Source organism: Balaenoptera musculus, chromosome 20 (assembly GCF_009873245.2).
Source record: "Balaenoptera musculus isolate JJ_BM4_2016_0621 chromosome 20, mBalMus1.pri.v3, whole genome shotgun sequence".
Lineage (NCBI taxonomy): Eukaryota > Metazoa > Chordata > Mammalia > Artiodactyla > Balaenopteridae > Balaenoptera > Balaenoptera musculus.
In genome coordinates, this window is record NC_045804.1 from 48671194 (window position 1) to 48691712 (window position 20519).

The 20519-nt window shown below is 50.0% G+C and overlaps 2 protein-coding genes across 8 annotated transcripts; both read right to left on the reverse strand.

Annotated features, from left to right (window-relative positions):
• Nucleotides 1-355: 355 nt before the first annotated feature.
• Nucleotides 356-3082, reverse strand: FBXO39 (F-box protein 39). Its single transcript, XM_036835966.1, has 3 exons — nt 2038-3082; nt 952-1128; nt 356-569 (listed from the first exon to the last, which is right to left on the reverse strand). Exons 1-3 carry the CDS (start codon nt 3061-3063, stop codon nt 441-443), a joined length of 1332 nt encoding a protein of 443 aa, XP_036691861.1. The 5' UTR covers nt 3064-3082; the 3' UTR covers nt 356-440.
• On the reverse strand, nt 3072-19876 carry XAF1 (XIAP associated factor 1). Of its 7 annotated transcripts, none has more exons than XM_036835958.1 (9): nt 19773-19876; nt 17555-18088; nt 14982-15117; nt 14387-14443; nt 13836-14031; nt 12582-12667; nt 9586-9927; nt 7760-7832; nt 3072-3105 (listed from the first exon to the last, which is right to left on the reverse strand). In XM_036835958.1, the coding sequence occupies exons 1-8, from the start codon at nt 19874-19876 to the stop codon at nt 7776-7778; spliced, it is 1512 nt and encodes a 503-aa protein (XP_036691853.1). In that variant the 3' UTR covers nt 3072-3105; nt 7760-7775. The 7 variants fall into 7 exon arrangements, with proteins under 7 accessions (XP_036691853.1, XP_036691852.1, XP_036691851.1 ...); XM_036835957.1 differs by lacking the exon at nt 3072-3105 and adding an exon at nt 7478-7586; XM_036835956.1 differs by lacking the exon at nt 3072-3105 and adding an exon at nt 7478-7646.
• Between the last annotated feature and the right edge of the window lie 643 nt (nt 19877-20519).

A 20519-nucleotide genomic window follows, 5' to 3' on the forward strand; every position in this document is an offset into this window, starting at 1 on the left:
CTCTGATGTGAAGGTCAGCCAGGATAGAAAGTGTTTCTGAATTGACACTGACAGTCAGTGGAAAATGCAGCTGCTCTATTTGCTCTCTGGCTACTTACACCTTTTCCGGAGGGAGATTAGTCAGGGTCCCCGAGTAAGACACTGCTCCAAGCGGCTTTGGGCTTTCAGCTCTGTGGCTGAGTGAGGGTCAAAAAGCAAAACCAAATGACAAAAAAAGAAATCACCCCCGGATAGTTGGTAAAGATAGCACTTTAAAGTCACCTGGTGTCTTCACATAGAAGTCCCAGCCGTTGCTGGGGTGTCATGTTGGTGTGAAACTAGTAAAGAGGAGAGAGAGGAGAAAAAGGGGTGGGGGTAAGGGATGCCCCAAGTGTCATTCTGTGAGGCTCGGATTGTCAAGTTCAAAGTGCTCTTGGCTTTCTTCCTCTGGAGAGCGCTCGTTACCTCATGGAGTAAGCGATGACAACATAGTTAAGCTCTGAATCGATCAGCTGTCTGTACTTCCTGTAAATTTCCCACAGTGTCCTGTCCTCTTCATTCGTCTCATATCTGTTTGTGTAAATTCTCACCTGTGCCGATAGACAAACACCTCCGCACGCGCACACACACACGCGTGCACACATACACACACACACACACACACACACACACACACACACACACAGTGGCTACATCACCCGGACCCTGAAGACAATCTGAATGATGTACACGTACAATTGTTGGCAGAATCAGGAAAAGCCCAAACCCAACTAAGGATGAAAGCTCCAGATTCCCTTCCGTGAAACTGTTAATTTCCAATGGACAGACTTGTGAGACGTCCACCCCCCCATGCCCTGCCTCACTCCTGACCTTCACCCCAGAGCAGGAACACTGGGGCTGGACGCCTGCCCGCCCAGGGGTCTGGATGCCCTTGCCCGATCCCCATGGAACCCACCCCGGGGGGGCTCTTACCTTGAGTGTGCGCAGGGCACACCGCCCTTCTTCCTGACTCTGCAGGATCTGCTCCACAAACTTAACATCAAGGAAAGCCCAGACTTTGAAGTAAAACAACTTCCTGCAGGATAAGATGAGGCGGTGCAGCTCCTTGTCCAGAGACTCATTTTTGTTGTTGAACTCAAAAGTTAGTTTCTGGAAAAGCACCAAAGGGGAAGACGGATGTGGACAGAGATGCTGGGATTGGCTGGATCATTTCATAACACCTTCGTGCCCTGGCTTTGGCCTGGCAGCCCACGGTGGTTCAAGCGCTTTAGATAAGGGGCACTGGACACGCAGGTGTCGGAAGAAGGGATTTGGGAATGAAAGTGATCTCATCCAAATTTACGAAACTTGGAGTTTCGAGGCAATGTATCTGGAGTCTGGAGACCAAAGTGGTGCTCCTGGCTCTGCGATGGACTAGCCAGGTGACCATGGGCAGCACCGAATGGTTATGATGTCTGCCTGCCCACTTCAGGGCTGTGTGAGCGTAAATGAGCTCTTAGCAATTTGTCATCCCTCACTGTTAGTAGTGGTATTTATACGCTTCAGTATCAATCCTCACAGCCTTCTGAGAGGTCTTTGCGGGGCGGGGGGGGGAACAAAATGATCCCAATTTTATAGATCGGGAGCTGCCAGATTAGAGAACAGCCCACACCTCTGAGCTCTTCTGTAACTTGGGTCAAATTTGGCTTTTTGTCTGGTTTGGAGTCACACTGGGTCCTGTGTGCTGCTGTGACTGGGTGGAGAAGTAGAAGAAGCTGCTGACCTGCTTCTCACCTGTAGAGGCACCTTCATGCTCAGGCCTCACAGCTCTGAGCCAGGGATGTAGGAGCTTTCCTTGGTTGACAGCCAATCAGGAATTGGTTCCACGTATAGGAAGTGAGCAGTAGCTTTTGTCCTCTGCTGCGGTCTTGGGGACCGGGGGAGGCTTAGTTTGGTGACGTTTCCCAGAACCTCAATTTGACCTTGAGTGAGTGTGTGCAAGCCCAGCCCAGAGCAGGTAGCAGGAACCCGAGGGGCAGCCCCTCCTCACGAGCCTCCCAGCCCTCAGCTCATACCTACCTGCAGAGTGTGCCGGAAGGTGGGCAGGAGATCCGTCAGAGTGGGCCTCATGGACCAGTCGGGGTCGCTGAAAGAGCAGTTTCTCAGACTGATGCTCCTGATGGGGATCTCCTGCAGGAGGATCCGGGCCAAGCGCTCATACTCCATGACTTGCTCAAAGAAGAAGTTGACTCTCAGGTTGGTGGCGTACCTCGCCAGCTTGGCCCAGGACATGCCCCAGATGACCTGCTCGTGGGGGTCATGACTGTGGCACTTGATGTTCATGGTCCAGAGGGTGCCGGCATTGTTCTCACACAAGTTCTCCAGCAGCTCGTCGGAGATGCAGTTGTAGTTGAGGCTCAGGGACTCCAGGCTGTGGAACGTGGCCATGGTCTTGTTGAACTGGGGGCTGCCGTAGACAGCGAGGTGGTGGCTGAAGAAGTCCTCGAGGTTGAGCTCTGACACCACACTCTCTTTCCTTGAGTAGCTCAGGGAGTTGAGGATGTGGCAGCCTTGCCCCACGGTGAGCCTAGCCCCTTTCAGGCTGAGATAATCCAGGTGTTTGCCCATTTTCTTCAAGAATGAGCTCAAGCTTTTCATGAGCAAGTTCCTGATGCTGTTCCTCCAGACCAGGCGGTCCAGTTCCAGGTGCTGGATGGACAGAGATTTCAGACGGTTGTTTCTCTTGCCCAGACACGAGAGAAGGCTTTGCATGGTGACCTGGAACTTCTTGGTCAGGACAGCGTTGTAAGGATGCAGCAATTTGATCTCCAGGTGCTCCAGATAACGACCGAATTTCTTAACATACCAAAGAGCCGACACAAATTCGGACGCGTGTACCCTGGAAGGTCTCCCAGTAAACGTGATGGTCCTGTATCGCCAGAGGTCAGCCGAATACATCATCTGGTTCCACTTTCTGCAGACAAGGGCCGCTCTGGACCTGTCTTTGTCTCCCAGCCACCAGAAAATACGATGTAGGCACACATCGGGAAGGGTGGCCCAGCAGCTCTCGTCTTGAGGCTGGATCGGTTGGCCTTCTTCGTCCATCAAGGAACCGGGATGTCCACTGCAGCTGTGTGGTAGGCAGGGCTTCCAAAAATGAGGAAAGCAAAGCAATCACTTGTTTTCTGTGGGGAGTAAAGAGGAAGAACCATCACCTGCCAAACACATATTAAACCCAATGGAACAAACTTGCACTATGGCCCCATGTGTAGGTACTGGGCTGGTGCAGGGGGTGCAATGATAAATCCACCACACTGTGCACACCTGCAAGGAGTCACAGCCCATCAGGGGTCTATCAGGGACATAGACCGGGACTCAATGACAACACTGTGGGAGACATGAAAATCCTCAGGCATATTCATGGTGCAGGGTAGCACAAACAGGGGGATTAGTTCTGTCTGTGTGAGAAGTAGAGAGGGCTGCTCAGAGGAGGTGGCGTCTGAGCTGGGTTTTGCAGGGTGAGTAGGATTTGCAAGGCAGACAGGTTGGTGGTGGAGGAACTGGTATATTCCAGGCAGAGGGAACAAGATGGGCAAAGCCACAGAACTGTGAGTATACGTGATGTGTTCACATTCACGGAACTAAAAATTGCTTGGAGCTTAACTTGTGAGGGTCAGGGAGTGATGGAACTGGAGCTGGAGCAGTGGGAGGTGCTGGTTCAAGGGCATCAATCAAGATGCTCTGAATGATGTGATAAAGGCTGTGTCCTACAGCCAGGGATTTTCACTGTCCCCTCTTCCTAAGACTTTGGAATTCTGACATCTTCTCTGGATGAGAATCAGTGTCTGTGTTGAGCGACATTGCTGATGGCTGTGTTTATATTCAAAAGGTGCAGCAGCAGAACAAAGGTGGAGAACCTCAGCTGAGGTCAGGGCAGGTCGAAGGATCACACGCCCAGAAGTGATGTGGTCAGTCTTGAGGTAAAGAAAGAATACTCTGGGGGAGTGGAGGAAGGATGGTCCATAGTAGAGGCCAGGCTTGAAGCCTGGGACTAGGGTGGCATTATAGCGGGAATCGGGGTGGGCAGTGAGTTCTTTGGCAGACATGATTTGGTAACTGGTGAACACCTGTACTGGGAGGACTGAAAGTTCTCTGACTTGGCTGTTGGATTGCAGGTGGTATCCCCAGCCAGGCTAGGGAGTCCCAGGGAAGAACTGGGCTAAGGCCCCGCCAGATACACTGAGCCCTCGGTCAGACTTTTCATAGCCATCTGCTGTGAAAATCTTCATGGCTTTGCTTTCAATGTTTCCCCTGCCTGAGAACTACCCTCCTTTTCTTTACCTCTCCCAAACCCCCCATTTTTAAAGTTCAAGCCCTACCACTCCATAAAGCTTTTACTGGCTTCTTTACCAGGTAACCCAAGATCATTCATTGTGGTTCACAAAAACTCAGAGCTGGAAGAGATCTGAGAATTGAGTTTTTTTTTTTTTTTTTAACAGATGGAAACTAGACACAGAGAGGTAAAGGGGCTTGCCTATGGTCACACAGCAAGTTAGTAACAGGACTCAGGCTAGACCTGGGCTTTCTTACTCTTTCTCTTATACTTTTTTCCTACCTCCACTTTTCAGGCCTCGGGTTCAGAGGGACAAGTTAATCATAATTTTCAGTTCGGGACAGACACTTGTCTGTGCAAGACCTCTCTCTTTTTTTTTTTTTTAAATTATTTATTTATTTTTGGCTGTGTTGGGTCTTTGTTTCTGTGCGAGGGCTTTCTCTAGTTGTGGCAAGTGGGGGCAACTCTTCATCACGGTGCGCGGGCCTCTCACTGTCGTGGCCTCTCTTGTTGCGGAGCACAGGCTCCAGACGTGCAGGCTCAGTAATTGTGGCTCACGGGCCCAGTTGCTCCGCGGCATGTGGGATCTTCCCGGACCAGGGCTCGAACCCGTGTCCCCTGCATTGGCAGGCAGATTCTCAACCACTGCGCCACCAGGGAAGCCCCCAAGACCTCTCTTTGATTCTATTTATTCATTTATTCCCTTTTAATTCTATGTCCCACTCCATTGCTCCCCACCACAGGCAACTATTCCAGTGTGTTTGATGTGCTGCTTTTTGTTTGTGTGCGTGCTTGCCAAATGTGTGTTCAGTGTCTGTAAGCATCATTCATGTTGCCCTGCGTACGTCTCACACGGCATCTGTCATCCGAATAGACCCGGTGGTGGGTATCCCCTTCTTTCTCTTACCCACTCTCCCTGTGATGGACCCCCAGGCCTCTTCCAGCTCCCCCCAACAGCACAGTGGTGATGAGCATCCTCAAGCAAGCTCCCGTAGGGGACCTATTTTGGGGTCTTCCCCCGTGCCTTTGTCCTCCTTACCCCACGATCACCTACAGAACAGTTTGGCCCCTGCCTCCAGCCGGCCCTCCCATCTCCCACCCAGACAGACTTCCACACAGGAACTGGTAGCAGCCTGCCCCCACCCAGGACACAGGGCTCCAGTGGGGTCAGCCGGCTCCCCTTCTCTTTCCCCTCTCTCCCTGTGTCCATCCTTAGTATAATCTAAGCCTTTCTCTCCCAGAAACCCACACACTCCTTGAGACTAGGGACAGCCTCATTCTTCTTTTGAGGAAGTACTTAAACATTTAACTAATGAAGAAATAAGGTTGTGTCTTCAATCACATATAAACTGCCCGGGGCTAGGGGACTCCACGGCACTTAGTAAGGAGCAAGGGACCTAAGAGATGCTCAAGAAAAGCTAAACCAGGGAATTCCCTCGTGGTCCAGTGGTTAGGACTCCTCACTTCCACTGCAGGGGGCACCAGTTAGATCCCTGTTCAGGGAACTAAGATCCCACAAGCCTCGCAGAGCGGCCAAGGGAAAAGAAAAGAAAAAAGAAAAAAGCTAACCAGTTCGAAAGCTAATCGAAGCACTTTGACCCAGCAAGGTCACAGGGTCTGAAGAATTATCATACACTTTAAGCCATGGGGGGCGGGGGGGTTGGAAGAACATCTTTGGTGGGCTGGGAAAGGTGTTGCAAGTGGTCCAAAAGTCATGTTACCGCCTGGAACCTCCCCTCTTGTAGCTTAGTGGGTTGGATCCTGGTTCTGTCAACTGCGGTATGTGACCTTAGGCAAGTTAATTAATTTATTTATGCCTCAGTCTCCACATCTGTAAATATGGGTAATAAAAGTACCTTTCTCCTAGCGTTGGGGGAATTAAACGGGCTGATATACAGAACAGTGCCTGGCACACAGTAAATGTTATACAAGTGTTTGCTGCCATCAGAAAGTGGGTGGCAAGGTGCTTCCAAAACATCCCTGTAGGGAAGGTATTTACAAATGGGAGGTTAGGAAAGTGTCCCGGTGAGATGGCCTGCTAGGTGGGGAGCGGGATTCCAACCCAGCCTAAGGACGCTGGAACCTAGGCTGGGCTTACCACGTCACACAGCTGCCAAGCCTGGGAGGAAACCTGGGTGTCCGATCACCCGGGGAGGGGAGGTGGCCCAGGAGCCTCGCGGGGGCGGCACGTGAGGAGGGCAGCCCCGCACCCCCGCGCTGGCCTCGGGGGGCGTCCCCAGCCTGCGCCCGCTCGAGCCGCCTTACCCGCTGCTCGCCACGACCCGCCGCTCTCTGCTCGGGCTGCTGGGACCGCGAGCGCCGGCCCGCTGCGCCCGCGCCGCCTCGGCTCCGACGCCACCGGCGCCACTGCCGGCTCCGCGCCAGGCCCCGCAGAGGCTAGAGGCCGAGCGCCCGGCCGCCTTTGTGACGCGCCGCCACTTGCGGGGCTCTGCTCATAACCGCGGCCGCGGGGCCCAAACCTGGGGTTGCCAGCTCAACCGATCGTGCGCGTGCGGGGCAAGACGGGTCCCCGCGCAGATGGCCCGGGAAGGCGCCCTGGCCGGGGGGCCAGAGGCGGGAGGCTGGGCCCCGCGCCCCCTACCCGTCCCTCCTCATGCGAGGAAGAGGTTCTGCCCCCGGACTTGGGGCGCAGGCCCGCGCAGTCGCCACCTTTCCTGTCCTGACCCATCCCAGGGGTCCTGTCCAGTCCCGGGGACTCAGCGTGCGGGGCCTCTCTCTGGGAAACCACTGTCGCTGCCGACCCAAGGAAAGTCTTAAGCAAACCTGACTTCTTCGCCAACTTGACAAAGCTTGAGAAATGCCCCACTTTTCCAGTTTCGGGAGGGTGGGGTGTCCTGGGCCCTTCCTTCCCTGGTGGGGTCTGGGGTCTCCCCATGGGCCAGGCAGAAAGGTAGGGTGTGCTGTTTGCTGGGAGGTGGGCTGCATCTCTAGGTGTCTCCCAGCTGGTCTCCCTGCCAACAGCCCTCACTAGCACCTCTTTGTGCTTTACCTGGCTCTCCCCTGCCACCCAGCCTCATTTTTCTCTTCCTTTCTCCATTTCTTCTTTGCTGCCACTCCCCTTTCCTTGCCGTGCTAGCCGCTGCCATCCGTGGCCCTGGAAAACCAGTGAAAAATCTACAGAAAGGTGGAGGACAAGTTTTCAGGGAGGGCTTTTTTATTCTTCGGGGACAAAGCTGGGTTCCCTAAGGTGTCCAGGCTGTGTGGAGCCTAGATGCTTGATCAGAATTCTCAGGCAGAAGAGACAGAGCCCCTTTTTCTTCTGGTTTATCTGTAGCTCTCGGGGAAACCAACATCTCGGCTCAAAAGGAGGAAAACAGAATCCAAACCTTTTCTTCTACAAGAAAGAAACCCAGTGAATAAAACCCATCTCTTTTCACAAGTAAAGACTAGCACAGAAAGCAAGCAGAAAAACCAGTGTAAAAACAAAATCTTCTAAATCTGTTGTACCTTTTCTTTTCCAAAGCTAGCTGGAACTTCTCACTTGTTTTCCTTTTGATGAAGCTAACCACCAGCATTTCTCCTAAAGAAATGGATATTAAAAAAAGTTCAATGTGTTTAAAGTGGGGAGTGTTAGTTCCTAGGATATCTCTGGGTAATCCTATCCCCAGTTCCCGGAGCAGGAACCCTGAGCTACAGATGCCATAGAAAATGTATGGAGCCCAGTGAGCCATGAGGGGTCTGTGGGAGGCTTGGGACAATGTGTAATAGAGGCCTATCATCGTGAGGGGGGTGGACGAACAGATTAGAGGATACCCACACCATGGACTCTTATGCCATTAAAAAAGGGGGGGGACAACATCATTTGACTTGGAGGGATGTCCTTGGGTATTGATGAATCATAACATTCAGATGCAAAGAAATGTGTATAATTGGACTCCAAATGTGTATGTGTGTGTGTGGTTATATAACAGAGTTGCCAGATAAAATACAAGATGTCCAGTTAAATTGTAATTTCAGAGAAACAAAGAATTTTTTTTGTATAAGTATGTCTCATGCAATTATTTTGTAGTTATTTTTGTCCCAAGTAATGAATTTTTATTTGCTAAATTCGGCAACCCTATTATGTAAGGATGGAGGGAAGTATGGAAGGAAATTTCAAATTGTGGGAGGCAAGGAAATATGGCAATAATAACACCCCCAGCAAGTATGAAATTCACTCAGCTTTGTAAAATTATGTGCTGTGTGCATATAGAGAAGTTAGAAAAAACAAGATCTAGGTCTACTTTTTTGTAAGGAGTGTGCATCATATATTCAGTGAAAAAGGCAAATGGCAGAGTAATGAATATAGGAAGATGATATATAGGGGAAAAGAAAAAACAATTCAAACCCCATAGAGGCTTGTTCATGTTTGTGTGAACAGAGGTAAAGCTTTGGAAGGATACCCACCAGGATACTGAAACTAGTATCTCAGGGCGTGGGACTGGGGAAGTGGGGTGGGTGTCGGGGAGGATGAGCTTTATCTTTATATTTGTTTGTATGGTATCATGTCAACTGGTTACAACAAAACCTAGTATTTAGTAGTATCTAGTACTTTTGTATTTTGAAAAACATCAAATAATGAAAGGTTTTTTTTTTTTTTTTGAGTGAGGCATCCTGTTTGGGGCTTAAAAGCATAAGCTTTGGAACTATATACACATGTATTTTAGGCTGGATTCTGCCACTCTCTAGTTGTATAATCCTGGGGAAGCTACTCACCTTTCTGTCTAGTTTCCTTATCTGTAAGATAGGGATAAAATACCTGCATGTTTTTTATAATGATTAACCATTTGTAAAGAGCTTTGCATTGTAACTGGTGCATAATGGTTAACTACCTCTAATACCAATTCTTATTATTATTGGAAAATAATCTAGGATGTAAAAAATCAGGCTATTGAGGCTGCAAATCCTGATCTGCTGGAGGCAAGATACCAACTGACTTAGTATCTTGACCAAGGCTCTGATCTCTGGGCCTGGACTGCCTTATCTACACCATGAGCTAGAGAGCTAGATTGGGTGTGCTCTGTTCATTTGTTTGCTCCACAGTTTTGGGGCATTTGCTGTGGTCATTCCCTGGGCTGGGAACTGGAGATACAGAGATGAAAGATCTGGCTCTGCCTTCAGAGGTGGGAGATGATGCACATATATAACCAGGTGATAGGTGCTATGAGAATGGATTCGGACACACAGAGAAAGGGGAGATAAAGATGTCTGAGAATATCCTGCAGGTCTTGGGTCTCTCGAAATACTGTCCAGATGGCTCCCAGCCAGATAAGGAGAGAATGGAGGCTGGGTACCTGATGTTGGGTTAGGGTTGGCAGGGGAAGTAGGATGCCACACTGAGAACACCTCCTCAGAATGTCATAGGCCGTCTCGTCTTCTACAGGAGAGGACTCCCGGAGCTTGCCATAAGACTTCAAAGGCAGATCCGTGGTTTTGTTTGTGCCTCTTGGTGCTTGCCGTGTTGACTTTTCAGAAAGAAGGGGAAATCTGCTTGTATTTTTCATCTTTGGACGGACGTCTTTCTCTGCTGTGGAAGTTTGATCTTCAGCAGCCTGACTTGAAAGGGATGAAGGAGGAATATCTGGTTTCCCAACTGGAGAATATGTCACAGAATCTGAGATTGGACGGCATCTGTCCTGCAATTATGAGTCATACTTCAAATTTTAAAATGACCTCAGCTTTAATGGTGGACAATACAATAGGCAAGATAACCTGAAATTTTCCCACTCTGAAATGCTGGATAAAATATGACAAACATTCACTGAGCTGACTTTGCAAGAAAGCAAGCAAGCTCCATGTTCCAGGAATGAAGACCTGACCTGTTAAGCACATGAGCTGACACTTTAGGAGGAGACGTGGGGTCAACCTCGTATCTAAGAGCTTGGATAAGAGAAGAGTCCCATCCACACAAGAAGTGAAATTGGCAGTTAAGATTCCCCTTTCCCTGAGTAAAGCTGGGAACCTTGAAGGCTAACCTGTGGTGGCTAAGAGAAAAGAATCGGCTAATTGGAAAAGGAAAGTGGCAAGAAAGCTTGTCTACCTTGGACTAGAAATTGAGGGTGGGGAAGCAAAACCGACACTCCTGAAAACTCAAAATCCGAGGCTCATGCCATCCTTGTATTTGGGGTTCAGATTTACAAAATCCTCACGCTCTGGGAATACCCAAGCAGAAGAATTAATGTAAAATTTGGGATGTAGGGCAGAGCCATCACAAAATCCCTCTGGAGGTTACATAATCCCAAACTAGGTCATACAGGATTCTCACAGATAGAGTCTCACCAAATAGAAACTCACGATTCAAATTTACACACAAGGAAACACTCTACCTTGGGTAAGAGTCATAGACACAACCATTAGCAGGATTAGTCTCCAAGGAGTTCAGATAACAGAACTATAGGAGAGAGACTGTAAAATAAATTAATCAAAAATGATTCAAACAAGAGAAAAGAATACGACCCTATGAAAAAAAGAGTAGGTGAATTTGAAAGAGAGATAAACAGAACTTCTTAAAATGAAAAATACAGACACTGAACCTCAATGGATAGGCTTAAAAATAGCAGGTTAGATTTGGCCAAGAAAGAATGAACTTGAAAATAGATGTGAGGAAATTATTCAGAATATAGAAGAGAGAAATAGAAAATGTGAAAGGTTAAGGGACATGAGGATAGAACGAGAAGGCCTGATGTACATCCAATATGTTCCACAGAAAGAGTTGGGAGAACATGGAGGGGTTAAGGAATATTGGGGATTCCAAGATTCTCAGATTATAGCTGAGACTTCTCAGAACTGATTAAGGCAGAACTAAATCTTTAGATTTGGGCAGGAGAAATTCTGAAGAAGAGAGGAGAAAAATAAACACACTTGAGCATATTGTTTTAAGCAGGATGAATAAAAATAAATCTTCTCTTGGATGCATTGCAGTGAAACCAGGAAGATCAGCGGCAAAGAGGATCTTGAAATCAACCAAAGAAAAAGGGTTATCCACAAAGGAATGGCAGTTACACTGAGAGCAGACTTATCAACAGCAATCATAGAGGGGGGAAGACGGTGGACTAAATTTCAAAATGCTAAGAGAAAATAACGGTTAACGTAGAATTGGATGCACAGTTAAACTACCATTCAATAATGCAGGAAGAAAGTACCTGTGCAGGCAACTAAAAATTTACTCCTCACAGCTTCTTGCTGAGGGAACTACCTAGACGTGTATTTCAGGAAGAGAGAAATCCTACCCAGACGGAAAGCTTGGGATTTAAGAAAGAACGTGAGCAAAGAGAAAGGTAAATGTGTGAGTATATTCAAGCAGGCATGAATTGCACAAAATGACAGCAATAATAATGACTAAAGAGGGATAGTATGAAAACAAGGTGAAACTAAATTCCATAGCATTTACATATAAGGTGGGAATAGAGAATCGGAGTCAACATGTTCTCAAATCCATATATTGTTTGTAAGGAGGGTAGGGAATATGATTAATTTAGACTTCATTAAGTCAAGTGTTCCTATTAAAATGCACTAAATGTCACTAATGGTAAATTTTATATGTATTGTCCCACAATAAACAAAAAGGTCTAGATCACCCCTAGGGTCTCTTTAGTTCTGATATTCATATTTCTCTGAATTGAAGGGTAAAGAAAGGACAAACAGCGCTCCATCCAAGCAGAAGGAAATGAGTTCTTTGGAGAGAAGCCTTAGGAAGTTTCCCCAGAAAGAAAATGCTCCATCCTGCAAAAGAAGGGAGCAGCTTGGCACGGGCTAATGCACTAAAACGTGCTCAGAGTGATGGAGGGAGGAGTTTGTGAATGTTCCCAGGCAAAAGCAATCAATCAATCAATCACATCGTGACATCTTTAGAGTCCCCCTTTTGGTACCTAGCCCTGATATCAGTTTCACTGTGGGAAGATGGAGAAAGTTGTTAACTTTTTCGAGGGAGCTCACAGTCTAATTGAGAAGACTCCCGCATGGGACAGAAAATAATAAGGCAGGTCCTATTAAGGACCAAATTACCATGTCCAGGCCCTGAAGGCTGAAGATGTTTGGAGGTGATCAGTGATAGCTGGACTGGTCAGGGAGGCTCCTTGAAGGGCTGGCACGACTGGAGACCAACTATGTGTGCTGAATTAGCCTAAACCAATTCACAACATCCCTTTCTGAACAAAGCAAAACTAAAAATATGGGAACCTCTGTTATCCATGCTGTGTAAAACTGGACCCAGAATCCACCTTTCACATCACACTTTTTGGAATATGGACTAGCTATTGGCACCATTAGAAAATAACTAATTTCTACTCACCATATGGTGGAAATACTTATTTCCTGGGATCATTTGGTTGCAATAATGACAGCAGATGTTGCTTTCAGGAGCTGGAATTCTCTTCCCTGAAAAAGCATGGAAACAACAGCACAAATGATTGCCCTTGAAAATGGCGAGGCCGACTGCCCCACAACTGTGTACGTGGCCTGCAGTCCTGATGATGAACTGTCCCCGGCCTGCCGTGAGTGTCCTGCACTGCCAGGGTCCTTGGCCACACAGGCCACCCACAGCAGGAATCACCCACATCATTTCCTTTAAGCTGCAAAAGTGCACTCGGGGCAGCACACAGCCCGGATGAAGAGACATTTTCCTGGAGCAGGACCGGTTTCTAAGGAGACGGAGAGAGCCGTTACCACAGATGCCAGCCCCGTCCAGTCTGACTGCTCTTTCATTTCACCAGTTTCTGAGCTCTGTGATCAAATGAGGAGTTATCGCACACATCTTTGTTGACTGTGTTGAAGCTGTGTTGTGTTGTCTTGTTGAAGCTGTGTTGTGTTGATGAAGTTGTGCTGAAGAGTTGTTTGTTGGCTGTGTTGAAGCCCAGCCATGCTGGAAACGTACACGAATCTCAAGCACTCCAGTTTTTCATTTGCCGATTTTAATAAAATTGTTTACCAGGAGAGACTTACCATCCAAAGGATTTTAGGCTCTCTCCACGTGTTACTGTGTTACTAAAACAACCAGTGAACACAAGATCTGTCACATTGCTGTCCTCCGTAAACACACCTCATGAAGAGGTAACCAGGTCAAGAGAACACACAGTGGTACCAGGCGGCCAACACATAGGCCCCAAGGTCAGGAGTTACAACTAGATCCCTTCTGTCCGCTGCTGATGGTGGAAAAAGCTCCTGATTTGGTGTCAGGGAACTTGGGTGTCCTGTCTGGTTTCTGCCTCTAGCAAGCCCCTGTTTCATTCTATGCATAGGTTTCTCATCTGTAAAAGGATGCAGGTGGGTCTCTGCTAGGCTGGAATCGTGCTTGAGGGGTTCCAAGGAAGCCTCCCATTGTGTCGGGCCCCCATTGCCTCTGCACTCATCTGTGTAGCTCCCAGGCCTGCAGCTCCTGGCGTCTTGGTCTCCCTGGACCAGTCATTTAGAGATCACAGCAGACACACGAGAAGGCCACTCTAGTACGCGGTCCAGAATAGCCAGATGAATTTGAGACACGTGTATCTGTCATCACACATGTCACCTGTCCTGCTGAGAGCTTACATTCCTTGCCATCCCTGCTCACCTTTCTGGCGCCGGGTCTGCTCGCCCCGGCACTCATCTCTGTGCCGGGCCAGCGTGTGGGGCGCGATCCGCTGGCCGCAGCCTGGGCAGACCTCCGTCCGCCTGCCGCAGTGGCGCTCGTGGATGTCCACCTTGTTGAGGCGCACGGCCAGCTCACAGAACTGGCACTCGACGGGGCGCTCCTGGCATTCCTTGGCCTGCGGGGAGGCAGGCGGGACGGGCACGGTCACTGGCCTGCAGTGACGGCAGTTGCGTTGGGGATATGAGCTTATTTCCCTGGGGGATTGAAGCCAGTAAGAGAAAGCAGGTGGGAAAGGCCGGGGGGTGGGGGGATGCTCCTTGGCAAACACGAGCTCTCTTGGGCTTGTGGACCGTGGCAGGCCCTTCTGACGGGCATCCGGGGGCAGGAGGCCCTGTGGTGAGCTAGCTCCAGGCCCCAGGCCTCCCTGGGAGAGAAGAGAGAGCTGGAGGCAGGGGGTGGGGGGAAGTCTTTATTATTGGCCCCCTCCCCTCCTCCTGGGCTTGGGAGAAGAAATCACAGCTGACTCTCACCTCGTGAATCTCCAGCAAGTGCTTCGGCAGGCTCTGCTGACACATGGCGCACCCCACCTAAACACGGAGGGAGACGCTGGAGTCCCACCCAGCTCAGCGGCCCTGGCTCTGTGTGTCAGGTGCGGGTCTGTGAGCGCCTGGGGGCAGGAGTCAGGTTCCCTCGTCTCCCTGCAGCACCAGCCCTGTGCTCAAGGAGCATCTGTGGGACCCGCTGAGTTGAAATGGATGCCTGAGCTTGACCATCTCCAGAAACAGCAGGAGAGAAAGGTTAACCTTTGACCAGCCTTGGCCATGAGTGCCTTCTAGAGCTCTCCTTTCCTGTCTCTCCTCTTGACACATCTCGAAAGAACATTTTACCTTTCCTGAAACAGGGACCCCCTTGCCTTGGCCGAACCCACTGCCTGTAGAGAAAGGATAGGGGATGGGAAAACCAGGGTTGACTCAGAGCAGTACAAGAAAGGCAGATATAACTACCCTTTCCACTTCACAGGGGGAGCTGGGCGCGGGGCGCCCACTTGAGATGGGCTGCAGTGAGGACCGGGCTCCGACTCGCCGCCTGGTGCCCCCACCTCCATCCCTGCTTCCGCCTCCCCACCTGCTGGTGCCCGCCCCGGCGGTGCTCTTCCATCTTATCCTGCAGGACAGGTTCCTTGCACTCTGGACAGAGGACCAGGAACAGCAGACAGTAGGCCTCATGGAGGGCCAAGTGGCCAGGGGCCACGCTTCTTTTGCTGCAGGATCAAGAGGGAGGAAAAACAGGCTTATTTCATGGTATAAAGCAGGGAGCCGTATTTCATATCCAGGGCTGCTGGATTAAGATCTTTCAAGGACTCAAGCACTGAAAATATGATGACGATACCACCTGCCCCCCTTCCCCGTGTTGTTCCTAAATCAGAACAATGCAAAATCATAAAATAAGTGTAAGGATACTCTGTAAACTCTTCTGTTGCCTGGGGTGAGAGGGAGTGGCCGAGGAGGGGCAGGAGGCAGAGGTTACAAAGGGGCCGGAGGAAACTTTTGGGGGTAATGGAGAGGTTCATTATCTTGACTGTGATGGATGAAATATAATTTATATTTTAAGGCAGGACAAGAAAAAAATCAAACATAAAATTCTCCCTGTGTTTGTTTGGGCCTCCTCCCTTCCTAATGTACGGTGTGCATCTGTATTACACATTAACCAGAGCTCCTCAAAGATGGGAGTGCCTGCTCGATTGTAAAGATCAATTTTTTCTTTCGTTCTTCTGAAGCTAGCAATGTAACTTCATAAAAGAATAGGGTTCTTTCCCAGCTCTGTAGGGGGTCCTAGTGACAGTGACTCGCTGTTTGCTTGGTACACTTTGTACGTGCTTACTTAGACTATGTATCCTTGGTGAACTTTTTGTGAAATATCAGTATGTCATTTTGATGTATGATCCTTTGTCTCAAAAATGTATATGACTGTGCCTTCGACTTCTAACTGGTGGGACAGTTCTCAGAGCTTTCTGAGAATCTGCTTCCTGGGTTATCATTCTCAGTGTGGCTTGAATAAAATTCCCTTTTGTTCTTCCTAACTTGATAGTTTATTGAATTTTAGTAGACATGGTGATGGTTTCATGGGTATATATCTATGTCAAACATGTCAAACATGTTTGACATAGATATACGATAGATATATTATAGATATAATATATATATATAGAGATATATTTGACAAACATGTCAAATGGCACACTTTAAAAATGTACCACAGGGAGTTCCTTGGTGGTGCAGTGGTTAAGACTCTGCACTCTCAATGCAGAAGGCCCTGGTTCAACCCCTGGTCAGGGAACTAGATCCCACATGCATGCCACAACTAAGAGTTCACATGCCACAACTAAGGAGCCGGTGAGCCGCAACTAAGGAGGCCACCTGCCTCAACTAAGACCCGGTGCAACCAAATAAATGAATAAAATAAATATTTTTTAAAATGTACCATAAATGCAGTTTATGTCAATTATACCTTGGTAAAGCTGTTTTTAAAATGAAATAACAAATATCAAATTCTTTCAAATATTTTGTCTATTTTCAAGCGCTCCCCTGCTTGGCCCACAGCCAGTTGGAAATCCAGCCCTGAATGCCCACTCTCCTTGCAAGGGCAATGCCAACTTTCAGAATCCCCATAGGGAGAGCTTCCCAGGTCTCCCAGAGCGAGAAGTCATCTACCTTTCCCTGCCTTAAGGCTCACCTGTGCAACCCACAGAGAGGTTGAGACCCTTCTCGGAGACCCCAAAAAACACAAGCTTCTGACCCTCCCAGGTCCCAGGCAGGGTGTTTCTTAATACTCCTCCTTTCATTTCAACCAGCTCTTGCTCGTGGCAGCTCGGGAGAGAGGACACGTAGTGGCCATAGCTCTAAAGGCCTAAAGGATGATGAGAGTTGCCCGCCCATGTCCTGGGCACATGGGATGTGGCCAGAGGGGAGTAGCCAGAGCCTCACTCTGCTTGGTCTGAACAAGGTCTTGGCTCCTGCACAGCCCAAGCAGGTGGCACAAAGGCTGCTTCCCACTCCCTTCCTCTATTCTTGCCCCTCTGCCCGGCCTGGCCCCTTTCTCCTTCTGCCCGGCCTGGCCCTTCAGCTCTTCCTGAGCTGGTTCAGCCAGGAGGGTCTGCCTGGAGAAAGCTCTCTGGGAGGGATCCCCCTGGTTCCCACCACAGGTAGGGAGCTTCGAGAGTGAGGTACTTCAAGGGACCGGGTCTCCCTGAGTTAGAGGTGTGGTCTGGACCCCTGCTCTGTCCCCCCACCCCGCTCCACAGCGCCCTCTCAATGTGAGGGCGGGTGTGGTCCCGGACAATCTCCGTGGGCCCCTTTCTGTCTAAGACTGGTGTGCGGAGCATATGATCTGAACTCCAAGTTAGGACCCAAGTTCTGAAAAGTATGAGTAGCCCAGCAGGGACAGCTAGCCTGGCTGTTTGGCTTTAGAACTGTCCCAGAAAGTCTGAAATATCTGGGGTGGGGGTGGGATGGCATTCAGGGATGTTCGCCAACCCTGACCATCTCTCATCATCTTCCTACATCTCCTGAGTTTAAATCTTCCACCCTGGCCCTCCTGGGCACAAGGACCCTTTTCTCTTAACTTCAGAAACAGCCTTATCCTGTCTGCCCCTCTCACTAGCCAGCCTCAGGTCGGCCGCCGGGAAAGCAACTTCTTACCAGTTCCTGCACACCTGGAAGTTTCCCTCCATGTTCTGGTCTGCGGAGTCCTTCTGTTTCGAGGAGTTTCGGTTCTTGCAGGCAGAGAAACAAAACTGAAAGTGTTCCAACCACCCCGCCCACAGCCCAGGAAGGGAGGGGTTTTCAGATTTCTCAGCCCAGGGCTGCTCCAAGGTACCTGTGGCTGGACACTGCAGGAAGCCCCTCTGTAGCTCGGCCAGCCCAGCCGGCCCCTGCCGCCTCCCTCGGCCTGTGCTGCTGCCACCAGCTGTTCCTACGACCCCCTGGGTGGGAGCCAGAGGCCAGGCCTCCCCCTGGGCAGCAGCCCCTCCCCCCACCCAGGCTGGCCTCACTGCATCCATGTCTCTCCATCCCCTTCCGTAAAACACTGACCTCCCTCTCCCTCCTGGTCCTCTTGCTGGTCCTTCCTCTGCCGGGGAGAGAGCCGGTGTGCCGTGTTGAACTTGAAGGTTGCTCCCTGAGAGTGGCTCCTGGACTTCCTGCATCCTCCGGTCCTGGTCAGGGCGGGAGAAACTGGGGATGCAGCGTGGTGGGTGCCAAGGCTGCAGGCTTTGGAGCCACATCGCTTAGCAGCTTGGTGACCTGGGGCAACTGCCTATCCCCCGAGCGCCTCTTTCCTCGCTTGTAAATCATTACAGCAAGCACAACTGTAATGCTAACAAGCGGGCAGGCAAATGAGGAAGTCTTCAGACACAGAAACCACTGCACTGAGGGGTGATGTAACTTGCATGAGCTTCACTCAAGATTCCAGAAGTGTGGGACCCACCTTTGGTGCTCATGGAAGAAAGACGGGGCTGGGTTTCTGCAGGAGGAGAGCTGGGATCTGTGGGTGGAAGTCCCAGGAGGCCCCCAACTTCCTCCTGGTTACGACCCAGTCCCTGGATGAACCTGTCAGGGATGGAGGGGACCTGGCCCCAGGAGTGACCCAGTCCCTGGATGAACCTGTCAGGGATGGAGGGGACCTGGCCCCAGGAGTGAGGCCGGGAGGGTCTAGGATTCAGTGAGCATGCAGCTCTCATGTTCCCCTGTGGGTGAGCTTGCAAGAAAGCCCATCTAAGCCAAGGTGCAGACAAGCTCTTCGTCTGGGCCAGCCCAGGGTAGCACACAGGAAGAGAAGGGGTGCCGGCCTGCCAGACGGGGTGCTCTTCTGGGATGCGTGAACAGGATGGGAGGCTGCTTACACACCCCCCACCTCCACTTGCTCGATAGACCCTCTCTCATGTGCATCTCTCACCCCCGGGGTCCTCAGAGCTTTCCCAGACCCCAGACACAGCTGTGCTAACAGAAGGATTCCAAAGCACCATATTGAGTGATGGCACAACCAGGCTGAGAGAATTCTTGTGAAGTCTGCAAATGGAGTGAGAGCAGCTTTTCTGAGGAGGATCGTGGGCTTAAGGAAGAGGTTCAGACGTGGTCTCCAGCCAACTACCAGACTCTAAAATTCAGGTTCTGAATGAGAGACAGTGGGTGCGAACAATAAATATCAGTGATAGGAGATAACAGCGGTGAATGAATGCTTAAACATTTCCTGTGTTCCAGGCGCTATACTAAGCATTTTACAGGCAGGATCCTTTTTAATCTGCCCGATGGCTCTGGTGTAAGGATTATTACCCCGTTTTGTACCTATGGAAATGGAGGCACAGAGAGGTTAAGTACTTTGCTCAAGGTCACACAGTGATGTCAGAACTGGGATTGAAAGCAGGGTGATCTCACTTAGGGGGTCTATAAACCCAAGCCAGACACCATCTACCTTATTTGACAGCTGGTGGGGATGGGGGTGGCCCGGGTTAGCTTCCTGATTCCCTTCCTCATCAGCTGGGCAAATTCTTTAATCCCTCTGACCTTTGCTTCCCACTCCTGTCTATCTCCAGGCAGTTTTATGAATAGCAACAATAGTGAAAAAAACTGAGCTTTCACACACACTGTCTCCTGCTGAGATCCCCCAGAATGGAGGGGGTGGTAGAGATGTCAAAGAGGGCTGCACAGGTGAGATGTTCCAGGGGACCAGGACCAGTGATGGGGGCTATGGTGGTGGAATTGGAAATGACCGTGAGTTTTTTCATCTACATCCTAATTGTCTTCCAAGATGTTTCCTCTTCCCGGGCTGGCCCACCCCTGCACCATCCCTTCCTTACATCTCAAAATTCCACAAGTTCTTCAAGGCCAACTCTGACATTATCACTGATACAGGACCTACCTCCTCTGTCTCTGGTTATGGTTGGCTGCTTGTCTGTCCGTTGCCCCAACTTGCCCTCGGCCAACCACGGGTGTAGGTGATTTGAGATTCATCACCTCTTTCATCAGGCTCTTTATGATTCATCACCTTCCTCCAGAGGGTCCCATGTGCATGTGCCCGGTAGGCTGTGAAGCCCTGGGCTGTGCAGTAGTGGGCAGGTAAACGCTGGCTGAGCTGAACGGGTGTGAACGATGCGGGTCTGAGATAATCAGAGCAGAAGTCAGAAATCTCCCTGCACCCTCATCTCCACCCCACCCCACCCCAGAACCCGAGGGCTCTCCAAACAGCAGCGGAGGCCATTTCCTTCTGAATTTTAAAGATAACTTATATTCTATAACTAATGCAGAAATATGTTTGCTTTCAAAGCAATTAGAATATTACAGACGAAGGAAAATTTCTTTTGGACCACCATGGCCGATCCTGAGCCATCACTATTTTTAACTGGAGTGTGTAACCAAGGCACATTCTGGTTGGCACAAAAGCCTGTCCCCATTCCCACCGTGACATGAATCAGTGCTGCGGGCTTGCCTGATTTCATCATTCTGCCACCCGTCTTTGGCTGGTCACCAACCCCTCCCCAACCCCAAACCCATAAAAAAACTAGATGAGAAATGCTCTGTTGTGAGCTGAGAATTCCTCTCCAGGGCACTGCGGCTACCGGCTTGGCAGTGGTCAGGAGTTTCCGGCAGCCTCTTTTGTGTCCGGCCT

What these genes read in the sequence shown, in the direction of transcription:
- XAF1 (XM_036835958.1), bottom strand. Translation starts at nt 19,876, where the DNA reads ATGAAAGAGGTGATGAATCTCAAATCACCTACACCCGTGGTTGGCCGA. An exon ending in GCCGGGGCGGGCACCAGCAG is followed by an intron (nt 14,444 to 14,981) that starts GTGGGGAGGCGG and finishes CTCCGTGTTTAG; the next exon opens with GTGGGGTGCGCCATGTGTCA. An exon ending in GCAGACCCGGCGCCAGAAAG is followed by an intron (nt 12,668 to 13,835) that starts GTGAGCAGGGAT and finishes ATGCTTTTTCAG; the next exon opens with GGAAGAGAATTCCAGCTCCT.
- FBXO39 (XM_036835966.1), bottom strand. Translation starts at nt 3,063, where the DNA reads ATGGACGAAGAAGGCCAACCGATCCAGCCTCAAGACGAGAGCTGCTGG. An exon ending in CCTTCCGGCACACTCTGCAG is followed by an intron (nt 1,129 to 2,037) that starts GTAGGTATGAGC and finishes GTGCTTTTCCAG; the next exon opens with AAACTAACTTTTGAGTTCAA. An exon ending in GTGCCCTGCGCACACTCAAG is followed by an intron (nt 570 to 951) that starts GTAAGAGCCCCC and finishes CTATCGGCACAG; the next exon opens with GTGAGAATTTACACAAACAG.